The 22,397-nt window shown below is 40.5% G+C and overlaps 1 protein-coding gene across 5 annotated transcripts in view; it reads left to right on the plus strand.

Annotated features, from left to right (window-relative positions):
* LOC144605839 (NACHT, LRR and PYD domains-containing protein 1b allele 2-like) overlaps positions 1 to 22,397 on the plus strand; it is a 91,239-nt gene that overhangs the window by 42,764 nt on the left and 26,078 nt on the right. For all 5 annotated transcript variants that reach the window (XR_013548893.1, XM_078421442.1, XM_078421440.1 and 2 more), the window contains 5 exons: positions 1,513 to 1,760; positions 1,855 to 1,974; positions 12,532 to 12,673; positions 15,887 to 15,919; positions 21,130 to 21,189. Coding sequence is in view for 4 of the 5 variants with exons in the window: in XM_078421442.1 (XP_078277568.1) it covers positions 1,513 to 1,760; positions 1,855 to 1,974; positions 12,532 to 12,673; positions 15,887 to 15,919; positions 21,130 to 21,189 (603 nt within the window). In the remaining variant the exon portion in view is untranslated. The remainder of the gene's footprint in view (positions 1 to 1,512; positions 1,761 to 1,854; positions 1,975 to 12,531; positions 12,674 to 15,886; positions 15,920 to 21,129; positions 21,190 to 22,397) is intronic.

A 22,397-nucleotide genomic window follows, 5' to 3' on the forward strand; every position in this document is an offset into this window, starting at 1 on the left:
AGGCAGTGCAACGTAGGTTCTGGGATGGAGGGACTGTCATATGAGGAAAGATTGGAAAGACTAGGCTTGTATTCACTGGAGTTTAGAAGGATGAGAGGGGATCTTATAGAGATGTATCAAATCATAAAAGGACTAGGTAAGCTAGATGCAGGAAAAATGTTCCCAATGTGGGGAAGTTCAGAAGCAGGGGACACAGTCTAAGAATAAAGGAGAGGCCATTTAAAACTGAGGTGAGAAGAAACTTTTTCACCCAGAGAGTTGTGAATTTGTGGAATTCTCTGCCGCAGAAGTCAGTGGAGGCCAATTCACTGGATGAATTTGAAAGAGAGATAGAGCTCTAGGGGCTTGTGGAAGCAAGGGATATGGGGAGAAGGCAGGCACAGGTTACTGAATGTAGATGATCAACCATGATCACAATGAATGGCGGTGCTGACTCAAAGGGCCGAATGGCCTCCTCCTGCACCTATTTTTTCTATGTTTCAATGCAGAATAGATGAACAGCTGCCAATTCGTCTCAAGTATGTGTCACAAATGGAAGAACTATTTGTGTAAATGATACATGCAGCACAGAAATGTTGCCCCCATTTAATATTTGCTGATGCTTTGGTCCCATTAACCAAAACTGGTGTTGCAGTTCCTCTTGCCTCCAAAGATATTGTGAACGAATCTGCACCATTACAGCAAATGGAAGGCAAACATGGCAGCAAATTGAATAGAAAATGTTTTTTGGTAGACAAAAATGTCACTGCTAAAGATTGAAAAATATTGGTATCTTTAAAACAAATATATGCAATCTTTAAAAACTGCATGGTTCCAGGGAATTCAGACTGAAGATTTTCTATTGTACCATCTTTGTATTCTCCACCATCAACTTCATGTGGGCCACTGTTGATCAGGAACTCAACTGGCTATGCAAAGACTGCAGCTAAAAGAACAGATCAGGGGCAAGAAGATAGACACAAAAAGCTGGAGTAACTCAGTGGGACAGGCAGCATCTATGGAGAGAAGGAATGGGTGATGTTTCGGGTCGACACCCTTCAGACTGGTTAGGGATAAGGGAAACGAGAGATATAGATGGTGATGTGGAGAGATAAAGAACAACGAATGAAAGATATGCAAAAAAGTTACGATAAATGAAACAGGCCATTGTAAGCTGTTTGTTGGGTGAAAATGAGAAGCTAGTGTGACTTGGGTGGGGGAGGGATAGAGAGAGAGAAATTAGGTATGTTTAATAAATGCTAATCGCAGAGTGATGGGCAGATGCCCAGAAAAAATAAAATTAAATAAACAATTTAGAAATATATCTTGGCAATTGAAAAACATATTTCTTGTGTTGTAAGTCATCAGTTTTCTTGTCTTCTATCATGAACACCAAAGACATAAAGCGCAAAGGAATATTGCCAATTAAGCAGTTATGTTTCTAAATTGAGATTCAGGACTTCAGATTTAACTATTATTAACCTGTTTGATAGTAAAATGTTACAATTCTGTTCAAAATATTTTATTTTACAGATCGAAACAGAAAAAAAATATTTGCAATTTTCTATGTGAGGGAACAGTCTTACAAAGTGCAGGAACCATCAGAAGTCCATGAAACTCATGTTGAATTACAGATGCCAACATTTTCCCTTCTGGGAGTCATCATCGATAAAACTTCTCAGTTCTCATGTCATAGTCTGACAGTGATTTATCAAACACAATATACTGATGCTGCAGTTCTCCACATCTATGTTGTCCCACATGACTTCTCAGTAATACAGGTATTACCTAAATATTCGGATGGTTGTTAATAGCTTTGAGGCCATTTTATTAATTGGATTTTGCATTAAAAAAAAATGTCTTCCCCTTTTGCAGGCATTGCATAAGCAGGAATCTGAATCCATATTGATTAAACATCCTTCACAGATAACATCACTTTACTTTGGCAGGAAATATTCTGTGAAATGTTCTTCAAAAGTGCAGATTGAGCCAGATGTAAGTAACAATCCATGGTGTTGAAATTGTACTATTCTAGAACATTTTCTTTTGTGGGAGTATTTTATATTGAGCCATTTGGGAGTAAAATGTCAAATCCATGGACAAGCTGATGTAAACTACATGTTGAGTCTTTGGGAACTCACTATTGTGTGTCTTGAAGAAATGTTTTGTCTTGTCTACTGGTTCTTTCTTGATGCTGTTTCAGACCCTGAGCATTTACTTGTGAGAACATTAAGGAATATCAATAGTGAAGATATTACTCTTTGTTCAGATTGTGCAATGTTTGTTTCCCAGGCAGGAGAAAGACAAAAAAAGGTCGTTCATGTTTCCACATCAATTATTCATTGCTAGATCCTATTTGACATCCACGGATGACATTCTTACACCTGAAATGGGTGCAAGCCCATCACGTGAATGAAAATGAGCCAGGAGATTTGTCATTATGTAATTGTTTAGTATTCTGGGAGGAACCCAAAGATATCAAAAGCTTTTCACAGTTTGAAGGAATCCTTGTCAGTGTCCATATTAATGATTTTTGCAGGTTGTGGCAAAAAAAATATAGCCAAGTAAATTCTTATAATGTCACCAAGTTGACAGAGTTGAATAGACTGAAAGATGGGTGTGGAAGTAATGAATTTCAATTCATGGGACATTGGCCCCAACACTGATTAAATGAGTGCTGTTCTGTTAGGATGAGTTTCACTTGAATAGATCTGGAATCCACATTAAAAACTGAAAAATAGGATCAAAAATAGGTGGTTTTGGCCCGATCAAACATTGTTCTGTCATTCAGTATAATTATGGATGACCACACCACTTGATACCCCAAGAATCAGTCTAGTGAACCTTCATTGTAAACCCCCCATGATAAGACAATCAAACTCCATACAATATTCCAAGTGCAGCCTAACCAATGCCCTGTATAAATGTAGGAAAGCCATTACACAAATAATTTTATATTCCCTGCAAGTTTACTCTGATAATCTATTTTTTTCTCTCTGCACGTTCCTTTACTTTCTTTGGTGAAATCAAAGCTGCTCCCAATTTTCAATCTTCATGTTTTCCCCACATAACCTCTATTGCATGCAAGCATATAGACAACTCCCAACAATTTTTTTTAAACTTGGCGTTTCTTAGCACACCTCAGAGTAATTATGTTGGGTTCATTTCTTTTTGTATTGTCACAGCAGACAGGAACATAAAATTGTTGAAGTTCTTCTTAACTATTAACCATTCCCTATCTATTTTCACTCCTTTTAATCTATTGTAGTTGACTCGTACTATCACAATGTTTAAAAGTCATTTGGACAGGTCCATGAATAGGATAGGTTGAGAAGGAAAAGGGCCGAATGCGGGCAGGTGGGACTAGTGTAGATGGGATATGTAGGAGCCATTTATGATTCGACTAGCTACTGTTGGCATATTATATTATTTTGTCTAGATATATCTTGCCGAATTATTTTGGACACTTGGGGGCAGTCATTAGATGCGCAGGGTAGTGTATATATATGGGCATAAGGGACAGGAAGTGCCAATTACAGGAAGGGAGAGCACACAGTTCTTACCAAACCTGGATAGACCATTGACTGGAAAGACCTGAGACCTGGGACCAGACCAGGGACAGAACAGCCAGCTACGACTTGTATGTGAAATATGTATAGCCTGGAAAGTTAATCTCCTTGTTTGTACAACTACTTCAATAAACAACTAATTAAACTGGAATAAACGGCAGGAAGATCTGTTCTATTGGGTCTGCGTAAGATCACTCCCTGTGTAGTAATGGCAATTGGAAAATAAGTCACTGGAAAAGTCGGAAAGTTGGCATTACATTTTAAGTAAGAACTAGCTCCATGAGTGAAACGAGCTTGTGAATCAACTGGACGGAACAAGGATTGTTTTATGTCACAAGCCTGACACCGAATCCCACAGACTGGCCAAGATCGCCACCTGCGCTAATCTGACTAACGGAGATTGAAAACCTCGAAAGCCAACGCGCAGAGAAAGTGAGTACATACAGCATTAAGCTTTATTGGAGAAGCTATATGTGATAAGCTGTATTGGAAAACAGCTACTGTAATGGAGAATTGAGAACAAAGAAGTGACCTTGGGAATTGCAACCATATCAGTTGGTTTGGAATACTTGTGCTGCTGCAGCTTTCACGTTAATGCGTCTTAAAGGGATAGTGTACAAGTATGTCTGTGGTCAGATCCGATGCTCAGTCACAAGATCGCAATATTAGAAAGGATTCACGAAAAGGAAAAGAAAAGCGACAAATCTAGTTCTTCATCATGTGCATCTTCAACGTTCTCTGCTCGCATTAAAGCTCAGGCAGATACTGCTGCTGTCATGAAATGGGCTGCCGCCCTGAAAGACAAGCATGAGATTGAGGTACAAGAAGAACAATTGGAAGAAGAACAATTGAAAATAAAAGAACAATTGAAAAGAAAGGAAGAACAGAAGTGAGAACAATTGAAAATAAAAGAAGAACAATTGAAAAGAGAGGAAGAACAGAAGAGAAGACAATTGAAAATAAAAGAACAATTGAGAAGAAAAGAGCAACTGGAACTAGATGGTGAAGCAACCAATGCAAGAATCAATGTACTTGAGGCCATGAGATCAAGAAGCTGCTCTAGAGTATCTAATGAGATGAACTTTGACTTGAGAAAAAGAACTGCTCAAAGGAAACATCAGCTAAATTAGATCCACATGCAGCTGAATAGTTGCCTGATCAAGTGCAACAAAGACAGAATGTGTTGATGGGAACTGAATCTTCCACCCAGCAACAGATTGTTAGACCAAAACAAACAACTCAGGGACCATCTGCTAGAGCTCATGACAGGACCCATCTAACTCAACACTCTCTTCAAAGGCAAAATGTAAAGACATAAGAAAAAGGGTGTGCAGCGGCATGTTCGGACCCCCCCCCCCACCTGTATCGAATGATGGAAACCAAGTTGATATCTGTAACCTAATTCAGAAGCAAAATGACATCACTATTCTTATAAGGTATCACAAAATGCTGGAGTAACTCAGTAGGTCAGGCAGCATCTAGGAGAGAGGTCGTTCTAGCTCAACAAGAGAGACATTCCTGTTTATGATGGTGATCCTTTGCAGTATGAAGTTTTCATCACAGCATTTGAGAGAGGAGTGGGATGAAAGACTAATGATAACACTGACCGTTTACATTTTCCAGAGCAATACACAAGAGGGCACCCAAAAGACTTAGTCCGCATCTGCCAATACTTACCTCCAGCCCAGGGCTATCAACGAGCAAAAGATCTGCTTAAAGAGTATTTTGGTAATGAACATAAGATTGCCACTGTAGAAATGGTCAAGGCATTTGCCTGGTCAGTGATCAGGTCAGAAGATGTGAAAACATTGCAAGCGTTCTCACTGTTCCTTAGAGGTTGTTGCAATGCTATAGAACATCTCACCTATATGGAGGAAATGAATGTCGCTTCCAATATGAAGGCTATCCTTCTAAAACTGCCTTACAAGCTCAGAGACAAGTGGAGGGATAAGGCATGTGAGCAACAGGGGCAGCGTGGATATCGAGCTAGATTTTCTGACCTGGTAGACTTCATGGAAAAATAAGTGAAGATACTATCAGATCCACTTTTTTGGAAACATCTAGGATGCTAGGCCAGTTGCAACTGTCAAAAGCTCTACTTTTGCTAAGGCAAGAGAAAGGCAGCAACTGAGAGGAAACAGTTTTGCAACTACTGTCATACCTGTAGAAGCACAGTTGCAAGAAAATCTGACAACAAATGGAATGAAAAGAAATGTATCTACCACCAAGCCACAAGGTTCTTGTTTGTTCTGTTACAAAAGTGGTCACACATTGGGGTGATGTCCATAGATCATGAAGAAGGGGCACAGAGAAAATATAGACTTCTTAAAGGAGAAGGGAGTCTGTTTTGGATGTTTAAAAATAGGAACATAAGCAAAGACTGCAAGAGTCGTTTGACGTGATGTATGCAACCAAAATCATCCTGAAATATTTCACATGGAACAAAAGGACAAAGAAAATAAACCAGAACATCCAAAATGGAGTGAAAAACCAATTGCAAGTAATGCTGTTCTCTCATCACATATGTGTGGGCATATTGGGGCCGGTGATGAATCCTGCATCTTTTCCATTGTACCAGTACAAGTAAAGAATCACAAGGAGAGCACAGTGTTGCAAACATATGCATTTTTGGATCATGGGAGTCCATCTATCTTTTGCACAGAAAGCTTGATAAGAAGGCTGAACATTACAGGTCAAAAGACAAATTCTCTTGCGTACCAAGTGAAGCCTGTGATCAGTCGTCATATCTCAGGTTTGGAAATATCTAGTCTGAACAAAGATGACTTTATTCAACTATCTGATGTGTTCACACATAAGACCAGGCCTGTTTCTCAATTAAACATTCCCAGACAAGAAGACCTGACACAATAGTCTTACTTGAAGGATATCAAGATTCTTGAAATAGACTCTCGCATTGACCTACTCATCGGGACAAATGCTTCAAAGGTATTGGAACCTTGGGAGCTGGTCAACAGCTAAGGGGATGGACCATATGCTGTGAGGTCCCTACTGGGGTGGGTCATCTATGGTCCCTTAAGAGGAGACAACGACAGCAGGGATGTAAATGGTTGCCCTACTGCTGCTGTCAATCGAATATCCATTGCAAGTCTAGAGGAGCTACTGGTCAAACAGTACAATCATGACTTCAGTGAAAGAACCAGCAAGGAAACAGAGGAAATGTCCAGAGAAGATGTGAAGGCATTGTGAATCGCTCAGCAAGGATGACAGATGGACACTATTGAAAAGACTTACCTTTTAAACAAGAAAATGCCAGCATGCCAAATAACTGTTGCATTGCAGAGCAGTGCATCCAGAGCCTGAAATGCAAGTTTGGCAAGAATGAGAAATTTCATGATGAATATATATCTTTCCTCACAGAAATGATTGACAATGGTTATGCTGAAAGGGTACCAGTGGACCAACGGAATCGAAGTGATGGAGAAATCTGGTACATCCCTCATCACGGGGTGTATCACTCAAAGAAAGGAAGCTTAAGGTCGTTCTTTAACCGTCCAGCAGGATCCCATCACAGCGGTGTTTGGGAATGATTGATCCACATGGTTCGAAATGTGCTGCGCTCTGTTCTTAGCCAACAAGTTCTGGACGATGAAGGATTGCAAACTTTAATTTGTGAAGTTGAAGCAATTTTAAATGATCGACCCATTACCAAGAGTTCTGATGATCCAATGGACCTGGAAGCACTGACACCAAACCATCTTTTTCTGTTGAAAACCAAGCCAATACTACCACCTGGACTCTATGTAAAGGAAGACATATATGTTAAACTCAGATGGAGACAGGTGAAATATATGGCAGATATCGTTTGGAAATGGTGGGCACAAGAATACTTGCCTCTAATCCAAGAACGACAACGGTGGACAAAGGTAAAAAGAAGCTTTGCTCCAGGTGACATTGTTGTGGTGGCTGATTCCACTGCACCACAAGGCTCCTGGCTAATGGACAGAATATTGGAGGCCATACCAGATGTACAAGGTCTTGTGCGCACAGTTCGACTTCAGACTAAGAGCAACATCTTGGAAAGACCGATAACAAAGATATGTCTGCTCCAAGAAGCTGAGACTGAACTACAGCAAAGACTGGTGGCCCAAAAGATTGAAGAATCACTAAAGTAGATTAAATGCCAGCACATAGTACATATCTTTTTTTGATTATGTGTAAAGTTTTTATAGCTCCTTTTAATGTTTATTGATAATTGTTTTGTTATATACGTAGAACAATTAGGGGCTGATGTATAGGAGCCATTTATGTTTAGAATAGCTACTGTTGGCTATTATATTATTTTGTCTAGATATATCTTGCAGTATTATTTTGGACACTTGGGGGCGGTCATTAGATGCACAGGGTGGTGTAAATACACCGATCAGCTAAAACATTATGACCACTGACAGGCGAAGTGAATAACAATGATTATCTTGTTACAATGGCACCTGTCAAGGGGTGGGATACATTAGGCAGCAACTGAAGTCAGTTCTTGAAGTTAATGTGTTCGATGCAGGAGAAATAGGCAGGAGTAAAGACCTGAGCGATTTTGACAACCACAAACTGGCGACAGGGTGTTGGGCCCCCAAGGCTTATTGATGCGCGAGGGCAACAAAGGCTATCCCGTCTGGTCTGAACCGACAGAAGGTCTACTGTGGCACAAGTCACAGAATATTATAATGGTGGTCATGGGAGGAATGTATCACAATACACAGTGCATCGCACCCTGTTGCGTATGGGGCTGCATACGGAGGATCAACAGCATATTAGGCAGGTGGTCATAATGATTTGGCTCATCAGTTCATAATGTATTGGCTGATCGGTGTCTATGGGCATAAGGGACAGGAAGTGCCAGATACAGGGAGGGAGAACATACCATTCTTACCAGACCTGGACAGACCATCGACTGAAATGACCTGAGACCTAGGACCAGACCAGGAACAGAGCAGCCAGCTATAACTTGTACACAAAATAAGTATAGTCTGGTATGTTCATCTCCTTGTTGTACAACTACTTCAATAAACAACTAATTAAACTTGAAAAAACGTCAGGGAGATCTATTCTGGTGGGTCGGCGTAAGATCACTCCTACTCCCTGTGTAGTAATGGCAATTGGAAAATAAGTAATTGGAAAAGTCGGAAAGTTGCCATTACGGGATAGTTTGCTTAGTGTGGGCAGGTTGGGGCCACAGGGCCTGTTTCCAACGCTGTATGACCCTATGACTCACTCCTCATACCTTTGTTTAGATTTAAGACCTTGGTTTAACATTGAATTACTTCATTTTCCATCAAAAAGAAAAAATACATGTTAGAATCATTCTTCTCTTGTGGACTTCAGTGGTCAAGATTATGAACTAACCCTTTCTCTATGCACAATAACCAGCCTTTGATAACCTGTTCCCTCATTGGTTGCTCAACATTATGGTCTGGAAAGTCAAATTGTACACACTCCACTAATGTTTCCTCCACACTTTATAGTAGAATTGATTTTACAAATCATCAAGTAAAGTCACCCATGATCATTGCAGTATTGTTGCTGCATGCTTCTTTCTTGTTTCATGCAGCAACATAACCACAACTTTTTGGAAGCCGAGAGACAACTCCAAACAACCAATTTGCACCTTAAAATAGACGTAGAAAAATAAAGCACAGGAACAGTTCTTTGGCCCACAATGTATGTGCCAAACATGATGCCAAGATTAACTTATTTAATCTGCCTGCATATGATCCATATCCCTCAAACCTCATGCAGACGTCCAGGCTGAGATATATGAATCATCATTAGACACAGGTGAGGAGCTGGAAAACTGACTAATGTCATGCTGCTATTAAAGAAATCTGCAAGGAAAAGCCTGCAAATTATAGACTAGTGAGCCATTACTGGAGAAGGTTCTGATAGATTAGAGATGTTTGCGTTTGGATAGACAGGAATAGATTAGGGATAGTCAGCATGATTTTGTATGTGAGTAATCGTGTCTTACGAATCTGACTATTCAAAACAATCTTAAAATATATAGAGTTGTGATCACTATCACCAAAATGATCTTCTACTAAAACAGCAGTCGTTTGGACAGACTTGTTTCCCAATACCAGGTCCAATATGGTCCTTCCTCGAGTTAAAATATATCCACATAATGTTTTAGAAACCCTCTTTGGGTACCCTGCTCTACATTGCAGCAACTAAGTCCCAGTCAATATTGGGGAATTTAAAGTCACCATTACAACATGCATGTTGCTTTCACATCTTGCGCTAATCTGCCAACATTTCTGACCCCCTATCTCCCATTGGCTATTGTGAGGACTATAGCTTAATCCCATCAGAGTGATTGCACCTTTCATTTTGAGCTCTACCCATATTGTCTCAGAGGACGAACCCTCCAGTATATCCTCCATGAGTGCCACCACGACATTCTCCCTGATTAGTAAATCAACTCCATCACTTCTTTTTCCTCCCTCTCTATTATGTATTGTCTTGAAACTGAAAACCCTGGAATGTTAAGCTGCCAGTTGTGTCCCTCTTGCAACCAAGTGTCTGTAGTGGCCGCTACATCATAGTTCCAAGAACTGATCCAGGCTCCAAGTTAATCCTTCGTGGGCCATAGCTCACCCAGACTAATTCTACATCTTCATTTTATAAACTTAACCTTGCTTCTATTGCACTAACATCATATTTAATAATAGTACCTTACCTCTTTTTATTTGTTCTTCCTAAAGGCCCTGTCCCAGTTAGGCGTTTTTTAAGGCGACTGCCGGCGGCTGTCATAGTCGTAGCAGGTCGCCAAAAAAACGGTGACTGGACCCCCCATGACAATGTCTACGACAAGCTACCACCAAGTCGACGTCAAGCTCCGGCAAGCTTTCGAAAACCGGCGACCCAATCGTCGCAAGTACGATTGGGTCGCCACCTATGACAGCACCCACGACAACCTCCCACCACAAAGGCGACAACCTACGACAACCGAAGTCAACCTACGTCCACCCGCGACATGCTACGACAAGCTATGAGACTGAAGACAACTGAAGACAATTCACATTTCACCCACTTTCCCATAAAAGGGAGGTGTACGGTAGGGTTTCCAATCATTCTGCATCATGACTATTTGAAAGTGATGCCATGAGAAACTACACTGAAATACAATAACCTCATACATCAATTTTCCGTCACAATGTCAAGAATTTCCTTTATTGATATTCAAACTTTTTTAAAAAAAGTTGATAAGAACATACAACAGTGCATATAAAAATATTGTAATAAACTTCAATAAATTTCAATAAACTTCAAACTTCAAACTTTAAAATTCAAACTTTAAACAGAATACAAGTGCAAAAAACATACAAAACCTAACATGGATACATTACACTGATGGATGATCAGGTCAAGTCCACACTTGGAATTCGCCGAAGTCAGCACCAGCAACAACCTTAATCACCTGGCGACAACCTACGACAGAGCCCACGTCAGGAGACGTGAAGCTACGCTCATTGGCGTCAAACCAACAGTCGCCGAAAAATTTCAAGCCTTCACAAAGTCCAGCGACGGCCAGAAAAACACTACGACCCTTTGGAGACTACTCAAGACCATGCCTGCGACACCCCGGCGACCGTGTGGTGACAGTCTAGTCGCCTGTAGTCGCCTAAATAATCGCCGAACTGGCACAGGGCCTTAAATATGTAATATCCTTGGATATAGCTGGGTTCATCCTGAAACTATCTCTGTAAAGTCTGCCACATTATGCATCCTGATACTTAGAAAGTTAAGGAGAAAAGCCAAGGAATAATTCAGGGTAGCAAAATGGTTAATGTTAATCAATGTCTATCGGGAAGGATAAGAGCACACACATAGCCAAGCAATATTCTAATTAGATTCAGATGAGGGGAAATGGCATAAAGGTCAAAATTGAAAGCTTTTTACGTGAATGCACAAAGCATAATACAAAATGACTGAATTAATGGCACAAGTAAAAATAAATGGCTACAATGTCGGAGCTATTACAAGGGTAACATTAAGAGTTAAATGTTTTTTGAGAGGAGGAGGAATTGTACTGTTGGATTGTAAGCTACCCAAGCAGAACATTAACATTGAATTCTCCAATTTTAGGTAACGAACCTTTCCCCTTCCCCTGAACCTTTCCACCTTTCTCCCTTCTGACTTCACATTTTGTGCCTCATCTCACAGCCTTTGCCTTTATAAGTTCATGTTATTGGAGCAGAATTAGGCCATTTGGCCCATCAAGTCTACTCCGCCATTCAATCATGGCTGATCTATCTTTCCCTCTCTCAGATCACACGTCAGTCTCCTGTGCACCTGAAAAAAATGTCACAGGCTATCAATTCTCCCCTCATAACAAAGCCCTCCAGTCCGGGCGACATTTTTGTAAAACATTTCTGTACCCTTTCCAGCTTAATCACATTAACATGGCGACCAAAGATGTGGATGATATTCCATGTGTGATATCACCAAGGACCTGCCCAACTGTAACTTAAACCCAACTCTTGTACTTAATACCCCATCCGATGAAGGCAGGTTTCAGTGACTGAGTATACTTTTGCGAGGGATTGACAAGTTTTAAAATATTAAGGGAATACATTGATATAGAGGTAGTGATTCTGGGGTAAGAGATTAACCGTCAGCTTGTCCAATACTCTCTGCTTGTTTCTACCTATGGTCTTTTGTAAAGTTTCCTGCAACAAGCTGAAGATCTTGCCCCAGCTCAGGAGTCTTCCAGGAGGTGGATTTGCAACTAGAGTTTACTCACGTTATGAGAATATGTATTTCCTAATTTTAAACTGCATTTGCTTCTATTTCTGCAGAACACGCAGAGTTTTTTTTCTCTTTGGGATTTAATATTCATATTTTTGCATTTCATTTTTTATTTTGCTTACTTTCATTTCTATCAGTTTTTAAAATAATAGAGATATAAAAGACTGCGAATGTTGTAATCATACAGTTTGGTAAAAACAAATAAAATTTGTATCTGCTCTAGGAAATGAAATTTCAGTGCACTGATATAGATTCGTTGCAGCCATTCTATGAAGTAATTATTACAGAGGAACCGAGATCTTTCAAATTAAAACTCACCAAGAGGAAAAAGGATGATCCTTTATGGCAAATCTCACTGACCTATCGTAAGTATTAAAATATTACAAAATGTATTTGTAAAACCTTCTGATCGGTTAACTGAGCACTAGTTGTATAGCACAATTTTGTTTTTAAAGTGTGAAGGTTCCAAGTGTTTCCTACCGTCTTTAATCTTAATTTTTTTCTCCTATCTGTCCAATTCATAGATGTATACACACATATACAACAAGTAGTTCAAAAAGAAACCAAAAACTGTCGGTAGATATTTGGTCAGGCAGCAGATTAAATGCCAGGGGACAGGAAACGAGAGGACACAATCAAGATAAAGGAGAACCAAAACTGGATTGAGAGGAAAGAAGAGTGGGCATGGGAGATGGAGAACAGAATTTTTAAACTAGTGAGATTAAATGGAAGTATGGGTTTGCGAAATAGTGGACAAATTGGTATTTCACAGGTTAGGAATAAATCAGAATCTATGAAACAGGAGGCTGCTAAGCAGAAAGGATCAGGGGTGTATATGAGGAAATCAGAAAGACAGAGAGAGAGTTTGGGAAAATGGGATTGTAGACCAGATAATAGTTGATGCAGATACAATATCAACATTTAAAAGACATTTAGACAGGTACATGGATAGGAAAGGTTTAGAAGGATATGGGCCTAACTTAGTCAAATGGGACTAGCATGGATGGAGCATCTTCATCGGCAAGGATGAATTGGGCCAAAGAACCCGTTTCCATGCTGTATGACTCTATAGTAGCCATTGTTGCCACCAGGTGCAGTACCGCTCCAACGGGCCCCAACTTTACTTGACTCTATAGTGGTCTGGCTTTGTATGGTCAGGAAATGAAAGAATATACATCTGCATAGAAGGTTGGGAGAGGGGTTAAATATGAAGCCATATCAAGGATACATCAAGAGAAAGTGGATGACATTTAGTGTTGGCTGAAAGAGGTTGGCAAGGTCTTTTGTAATGACATTTATTCTGATGAATAAATGGAGAATCTCTCCATAATCTTTCCAAAATTGCTGGGATCATGAACTGTGAGGAAGGCTGTCAAAGTATAGAGCGGGATATAGATCAGCTACGGAAATGGGCGAAGAAATGACACATGGAGTTTAATGTGAGCATTTAAGAGATTTTTGAATAGGCCCATGGATATAGAGGGATATGGATAATGTGCGGGCAGATAAAGATTGATCTGGGCACCCATGTTTGATACAGACATTGTGGGCCGAAGGAGGCGTTCTAGTGCGCACTATCCTACACACTAGGGACAATTTACAATTTTTAGCAAAGCCAATTAACCTACAAACCTGTATATCTGGAATGTGGGAAGGAACCATAGCTCCCAGAGAAAACTCACGTGGATGCAGGGAGAGCATTACAAACTCCGTTCAGACAGCACCTGTAGTCAGGATTGAACCCGGGTCTCTGATGCCGTAAGGCAACAACTCTACCGTGCCGCTCTATTACTGCAGCATCATTTTCCAGCAGTCCAATGTCCACTCTTGCCTCTTTTTTACATATCCGGAAAAAAAATTGGTATCCTCTTTTATATTATTAGCTAGCTTACCTTCATATTTCATCCTTTCTCTTTCTTCCTAATCCTCCAGCTTCCCATTAATCTTTGCCATATTATATGCCTTCTCTTTTGCTTTTATGTTTTTAACTTCCTTTGACAGCCATGGTTGCCTTCTTCAACCCTTAATATGTTTCTTCCTCTTTGGGATGAAAAGATCCTGCATCTTACAAATTACTCCCAGACACTCATGTTATTGCTGCTCCACCGTCATTCCTGCTAGGTTCCTCTTTCAATCAACTTTTGCCAGCTCCTCCCTCATGCCTCTGTTGTTACCTTTGCTCAACTGCAATACTGATGCATCTGATTTTAGCTTCTCGCACTCAAACTGTAGGTTGAATTATATCATATTATAATCACTGCCTCCTTAGGGTTCCTTCACCTTAAATAAACACAAAAAGCTGGAGTAACTCAGCGGGACCAGAGATCCCAGAGATGCCTGTCCCGCTGAGTTATTCCAGCTTTTTGTGTCTATCTTTGGTTTAAACCAGCATCTGCAGTTCTTTCCTACACATTCCTTCATCGTTATATCCCTAATGAAATCTGGTTCACTACACAGTATCTGGTACACTGGTTCATCATCATGATATCCAATCTATCGCAAACATCCCCTTTATTTTCTCTGCAGTTTTATCTTCTCAGCAATTTAAAACATGCATGTTCAATTGTTTCTAGTTGTGATAAATGGATATTAATCTGAAATGTTAACTCAAAGATGTTTCTTCAGTGATATTTTGGAATTGTGATAATTAGTCTCAAACGACCACAGCTTCCTTTGTGCCCAGTACAACACCAACATCAATCTCAATTTTGCTGGAGCTCTTTTTAGAATGTTTGGTCAGTTATTTAATATGAAGAACACTGCCCTCGCCTTCTCTGAAAATTAATCTTCTAATTTTGGAGCTACCCCAGTAACCTTTGTTGTTTTCTTCAAATTTATTAAAGCTTTTGTCAAGGCATCATATGGTCGACTAGTCCACAAGGCATCCAAGGAGTGTTGGCAAACAAGATCCCAAATTATCTGGAGAATAGGAGGCAGATGGTAGTTGAAGGTGTCTACCTTCGATTTAAACCAGCATCTGCAGTTTTTTTTCCTAGACAAATGGCAGTGGTTAACTGGAAGTCTTTGACAAGTAGTGTACGGTTAGGTGCAGTACTGGGATCTAAGTTGTTTGTAATATATTTAAATAACGTTGATGAGAATATCGGGGATATGATTAGTGAGCTTGCAAACGACATGAAAATTGGTGGAATTGTAGCTAGCAAAGAAGGTAGTCTAAGGATAAGGAGGAACATGGGTCAAGTGGAAATTCAAGTAGAGTGTTGGCGGATGGAATTTAATCCAGACAAATGTGAGGTAATACACTTTGTAAAGTCAAATTCTGGTTGGATGTATTGATTAACCTTGTGCAGAAACCTTGGACCTATTGATGGACTGAGAGTTCCTGGGTGCAAGTTAATCACTCCTTGAAAATGACGACACTCAGATATGTTAGTGAAAAAGGCATTTGGTGTATTGCCTTCGTAGGCCGATTAGAAGTGTATAAGAGTGCGGACATCATATTGTAGTTGTACAATGTAATTGCAATGTGCTTGACACAAGATTAATAAATGTTGAAATGTAACGAGCAATCAGCAATAGCTCTCTTCACTGAACAGGAAATTATTTTTGTCTTGCAGAAAATGGTAAAGTTTCATGCCAGGAGAACTTAGGTAATGTTTAAATATATCAATAATTAGTTTAATCTGTGTTTTAATAACCCAAATGAATGAAGCATCATATATGATTTGCTTAAAACAGTTTCATCGGTGTGTCATAAATAATTACTTTGAAGTGTGCAGGGTACCCTCTGGTCTGCCAATCAAATGTGGAAACTTCATTGTTGTATGCTGCATGATGTAAAGTAAAGATAGCAACCAATGCCAGAAAGGGAGCAACAAACTGACAAGGATCCTGTGGGATGATGAGGCTGAACCTCAAGATAACGAGGAGCAAGTGGACCAGATGATAACAGAATTTTACCAGGAGTGTTTCCTCAGCACCACAACCCTTGTGTGGTTAAGCTGCATTTGCAGTATTGTGTGCAGTTCTTGTTGTTCCATTACAGAAAGGATGTGGAAGTATTGAAAAGGGTGCAGATGAGGTTTGGCAGAAGGATGCCTGGATTAGAGGATATTAGCCACAGAGAGAGGTTGGATAGACTTGGATTGTTTATTCTGGGACGCCGGACAGGAGTGTATAAAATTCTGAGCAGCATAGACTGGTAGACAGTCAGAACCAGTTAACATTGTTAGTAAATTATAGATGACACCAACATTGGTGCTATAGCAGAGAGTGAGGAAAAAAAATTACAACAAGATCTAAATCAGTTGGGATGGTCAGCAGATCATTTTTTAGTTGCTATCTGCTATCCGTATGATCTGCTATCGTACCTTACATTCTGACATACAAAGACATGAAATTTCTATCTGATTGGCTTCACTGTACTAGAACTTTCAAAGGGTTCAAAGCGTATTTTATTGTCATGTTTACCAATTAAGGTACAGTGATATTCGAACTTTGATTCTTGAGCGGAATATTGTATCAGGTTCTTATGGTGAGCTTGGCACGTCTTCTAACCCTCTGAAATACAGAACCCGCTCCTGGAATGTATTTGATTGATCTGCTCGTGCCTGTCCCTTTGAATGAATGTGGGAGCTGACTACCACTCCCCTGCAGCTGCTCTCCATCACAGACATAATATCTGTTGCTGCACATAATGGGGAGTATCCCGCAACACATGGAATACAATACAATACAATACAATATATCTTTATAGTCATTGTACAGGGGTACAACGAGATTGGGAATGCACCTTCCATACGATGCAATAAATTAATTAGCTAATCAGTATAAATTTAGACAACCCAGTGAAACAAAATTAGAAACAGTTTTAAAACAGAATGAAGTTCAAGTAGGTCTGTGCCGGTTTGCTGTGCGATGTGACCATCCGGCTCAGCAGGACCGGTTCATAGCAGCTATAGCCCTGGGGATGAAGCTGTTCCTGAGTCTGGAGGTGCGGGCGTAGAAGGCCTTGTAGCGTCTGCCCGATGGTAGAATTTCGAACAGACTATTGCAGGGGTGTGAGGAGTCTTTGTGAATGCTGGTGGCTTTTCTGAGGCATCGTGTGTTGTAGATGCCCTCCAAGGCTGGTAGCTGTGTTCCGATAGTCTTCTGAGCTCTATGGACTACCTGCTGAAGAGCTCTCCTCTCTGCCTCCGTGCAGCTGAGATTCCACACAGGGATGCCATGCATTAGGATGCTCTCTATGGTGCAGCGGTAGAAGGTCGTCAGCAGCTGTTGGGGCAGACCAGACTTTTTCAGTGTTCTCAGGTAGAACAGTCGTTGCTGCGCCTTCTTGACCAGCACAGCGGTGTTAGTGGACCATGTGAGATCCTCCGAAATGTGAGTGCCCAGAAACTTGAAGATGGACACTCTCTCCACACTGTCCCCATTGATAAAGATCGGAGCGTATTCCCCGTTGTGTGGTCTACGGAAGTTGATGATCAGGTCCTTGGTCTTGGAGGTGTTTAGGGACAGGTTGTTATCTGAGCACCAGCCCACCAGGTTCTGCACCTCCGCTCTGTAGTTTGTTTCATCACCGTTGGTGATCAGCCCGATCACCGTTGTGTCGTCTGCAAACATGACAATGGTGTTGGTGTCGAATGCAGGAACACAGTCATGTGTGAATAGATAGTAGAGCATGGGGCTCAAAACACAGCCCTGTGGTGTGCCTGTACTCAGGGTGATAGTGGAGGACAGGTGCGGGCCCATTCTCACTGCCTGCGGTCGCTCCATCAAGAAGTCCAGGATCCAGTCGCATAACGACGAGCTGAGGCCTAGCTGGTGGAGTTTGGTGATGAGCTTGGTGGGGATGACCGTGTTGAAGGCAGAGCTATAGTCAATGAATAGCATCCTCGCGTACGTGCCCTGCCTCTCCAGTTGAGTCAGGACAGTGTGAAGAGCCAGAGAGATGGCATCCTCTGTGGATCTGTTTGTCCTGTATGCAAATTGATGTGAGTCAAGTGAGGCAGGGATGCTGGATTTGATGTTTGATAGGACCAGCCTTTCGAAGCACTTCATGATTATAGGAGTTAGGGCAACCGGACGGTAGTCGTTCAGGTTGGTGATTTCTGCTTTTTTCGGCACCGGCACTATGGTAGCCGACTTCAGGCACTTAGGGACCGTAGCCAGAGATAACGACAGGTTAATGATCCTGGTGAATACCTCAGCCAGCTGTTCAACACAGTCCCTAAGTACCCTTCCTTGAACTCCATCCGGGCCTGCAGCTTTGTGTGGGTTGACCCTTCGCAGAGCGCGTTGTACATCCTGTGTGCTCAATGTTAAGACCTGTCCCTCTGCCTTGGCTGGGGTTCTTCCACTCATGGTGGTGTTGCCAGTTTCGAAGCGGGCAAAGAAGGTGTTAAGCTCGTTGGTTCGTGTGACATCGCTGTGGGGGCAGGCAGGGCTGCTCTTGTAGTCAATGATATCCCTGACACCCTGCCACATGCTTCTGGTGTCCGTGGTATTGAAGTGGTCTTCCACCCGTTGCCTGTGGGTGTCTTTGGCCCTTTTTATACCTTTGTTCAGGTTTGACCTGGCAACACTATGCTGAAGTGTCACCAGATTTAAAGTCATTGTTGCGTGCCCTCAACAGATTCTGTACCTCCTTGTTCATCCATGGTTTCCGGTTTGGGTACATCTTTGTTTACTTGTCCACTGTGACATTCTCTGCACAGCAGTTGATGTAGGAGAGCACAGTGGATGTGTACTCCTCCAAGTCTACCTCTGAACCGCAGGTCGCCTGTTGTGCAAATAGGTCCCAGTCGGTGCGATCAAAGCAGTCCTGGAGTTGTAGGGTGGCGTCCTTGGGCCATATTTTGACTCTTTTAATTGTAGGTTTGGTCTTGCGGATGAGGGGTTTAGTATGTGGGCAGTAGAAACAGTGAGAGGTGATCGGATTGTCCCAGAGGTGGGCACGAGAGAGCTCTGTAGGCGTCCTTTACATTGGTGTACACTTTATCCAGCGTGTTTGAGCCCCTGGTAGGTCACTGCACATGCTGGTGGAATTTGCGGAGCTCAGCTCATAGGTCGACCTGATTAAAGTCCCCAGCAACAATGAAGGCACCGTCGGGGTGGGCATCCTGCTGCTTGCTGATGGCCTAGTGCAGCTGTGCTAGCGCTAGGTTAACATTAGCCTGTGGGGGAATGTATGCGGCCATGATGATGACCACAGTAAACTACCGAGGCAGATAAAACGGCCTATATTTAAGCAGTAGGTACTCCAGGTCTGAGGAACAGTAGCTCTCTATTGCAGTGTGGTTGGTGCACCAGACATTGTTAATGTAGATACAGAGCCCACCGCCTTTGCTCTTATATAGCTTTGTAACATAGAGTGGACTTATTTGATTGCTGTACAATAAAGTTTTTAGAGCTCCAGTGAACTGAGTGAGGTCCCATAGAATTGGATGTCAGTGTTACCACTTGTCTCTGGGTTACCATATCATTATCTCAGGTCAGATTTTGGTCTGTGTGGCAGTTTTCTTTGCAGAAAACCTGATGTGAATTCACACTAAATGCACAGATACCTTTGAGTCATGTAAAAAGGTTAAATTTTTTGGCATATATTCTTCAGTTTCATAGAGAGAAATTAGAATTTTTAATCACTTCTAATAATTTGTGTTCATTTTAACTTTCACTATTTTGTCACACGATTTAGTGTTTTTCAATTAAATATTGTTGTTTGGAATAGCACTGATAGTGCTAATTTAATGCATTTGTTTAAACCACGGACCAATGAAATTCTGGATATTGTCTTAATCAGCAAACCTTTGCAATTGATACAATTTCTTCAGAATTTCCCCTCACATTATGAAAAAAAAGCAAACCTACTGCATTTTTCTGCCTCTTGATTTTCTCTTTTATTTCTGAATTTGGACTGAAAAACTGGCAGTTCAAAAATCTGTACTATTTTCAGCTCTATTCAGTTTTGTGAGATTCTGAAGTTATGAGGTTTGTGAAACACAGGGTACCATAGAGAGAAAATAGAGTACATTATGATGGGAAATATGCTAACAGTTTGCTCTGACATTTTATATTTATTTTCCAATTTTTATTCAAAATTGAAAATGTGGAAACTGTTAGTCTATAAATCAAAATCTGTCTCCAAATATGTTTGAATATTTCTGAAAAGGAAGCTATTTAGGAAAAAATAATCTAAAGAAAGAAACATAATTGGGTTGAATTTAATGTATATTATTAATATCGTAAATTTAATTTCCTTAAAATGTCACTATTTGGCAACATATCAATTTCCTGGTTGTGTGAATATTGGTTGTCACATTGCAACCAAACGTGTTACCAAAGTGATTTGAAGCAGCCTGGTATCATGAAAAACATTGTTATCAATGTAGATAGGTTCTTCAGTTTCACAAAAAATGTGCATTTCTTTGCACTTTGACTTTTAATTTATGAATGCCTGTTTTTGTAGAGAGTAGAGGTTGTTGCTGAAGATATGAAGAGGATCAAAACGATGCAAGGAGAGAGATCCAGAAGAATTTATAGGCTGAAGAAACTATCGGAGATGAAGGAAATAGGTTGTCTCTCAGGGAAATCAGGATTTGACTTTCATTTCCATTTGATTTTGAAGCATTGTCCATCTTATTAAATGCAGATTACTGGAAAAAAATGGTAGAAAATAAATGATGTCACTGCTGTTGTGTCTTTATAAAAAATGGTTTCCATTGAGTCATTGTGTTTCAATTTATGGTTCTATTGTTTGCACACTTGAAAATAAAAATAAAATGTTTTATTTTTCAAATAATATTACCATCATTGACTTAATTAAATCATAATTTCAACCAAGTTCTGTGTTATATTTCAGATAAGGATATTAGTCAGAAAAAAGGGGCCATGCCTATGAAAAAAGAGTCTTTGACATCAGGTAAATTGTCCATATTGTCATTTTATTTCATTAAAATGTTATCTAATTATGTGTATGAAGTTTGTTTGTCACATTACAAAATGCTTACATTTCAGAAAAAAAATTCATTGAAGTGAAGCATTTTGCCAAATTCCTGAGATTCTGTATGCTGTAAATAATTTTAAGTGGAGCTTTCGGCTCTGCAGAACAATTATTCATATAATAAGTAACATTATCATAGAATTAAAGTCCTGTAAATATATAGTACACCTGGGCTGAATTGCATACCTTTGGACTTTTGTGAGAAGAGCTCTGATTCATATTTTTTATTTACTGCCATCTTTGATTGATCTAGTAGATAAGAAAAAGCCTAGTGCAGCTCTCATTACATAAAAAAAAGAAATATTGTGGAATTATGTTTCAATGGATTAACTTCCAACTTTGAACACATAGAACATAAAAATAGTACAGCACAAGAACAGGCCCTTCTGGCTGTATTGTCTGTGCCGAACATGATGCCAAGACAATTACTTATCTACATGCACATAACCCTCTAATGGGGTGACTAGAACTAAGCACAATACTCCCAACTGAGGCCCAACTAAAATTCATATAAGTTGCATCCTGACTTCCTAACTCTAATACTCAATGCCCCAACCATAAAAGCAAACATACCGTATGCCTTCTTTACTACATCTACTTATTGAGTTATGGACATGGACCCCAGATTCCTCTGTAATAGTGGCAATTAGGGTCATGCCACTAATTGTATATTTTCCCCAAACATTTGATCTCCCAATGTGCAACACCTCACACTTGTTCGGATTATACTCCATCTGCCATTTCTCCGCCTATTTCTGTAGCTGATCTATATTCTACTGTATACTTTGAAAGCCTACCTCGCAGTCTGCAATCCCAGCAATCTACATGTCATCTGCAAACTTACCAACCAACCTGTCTACATTTCCATCCAAGTAATTTATAAATATCATAAATGGCAGTGGACCCAATACGGATCCCTGTGGAGCTCCACTGGTCACAGACCTCCAGCCTGAATATTGTCCCTCCACTATAACCTGTCTTCTATCAGTAAGCCAGTTCTGAATCCACACAACCAAGTCACTATTAATCCTGTGCATCTTAATCTTCCATATCAGCCAATCAGCCAATCACCTTCATCACCTCCTCAAAAAATTTGATCAGATTAGTAGGACATGAGCTGCCGTATA

The sequence above is a fragment of the Rhinoraja longicauda genome, chromosome 25 (genome assembly GCF_053455715.1).
Source record: "Rhinoraja longicauda isolate Sanriku21f chromosome 25, sRhiLon1.1, whole genome shotgun sequence".
NCBI lineage: Eukaryota > Metazoa > Chordata > Chondrichthyes > Rajiformes > Arhynchobatidae > Rhinoraja > Rhinoraja longicauda.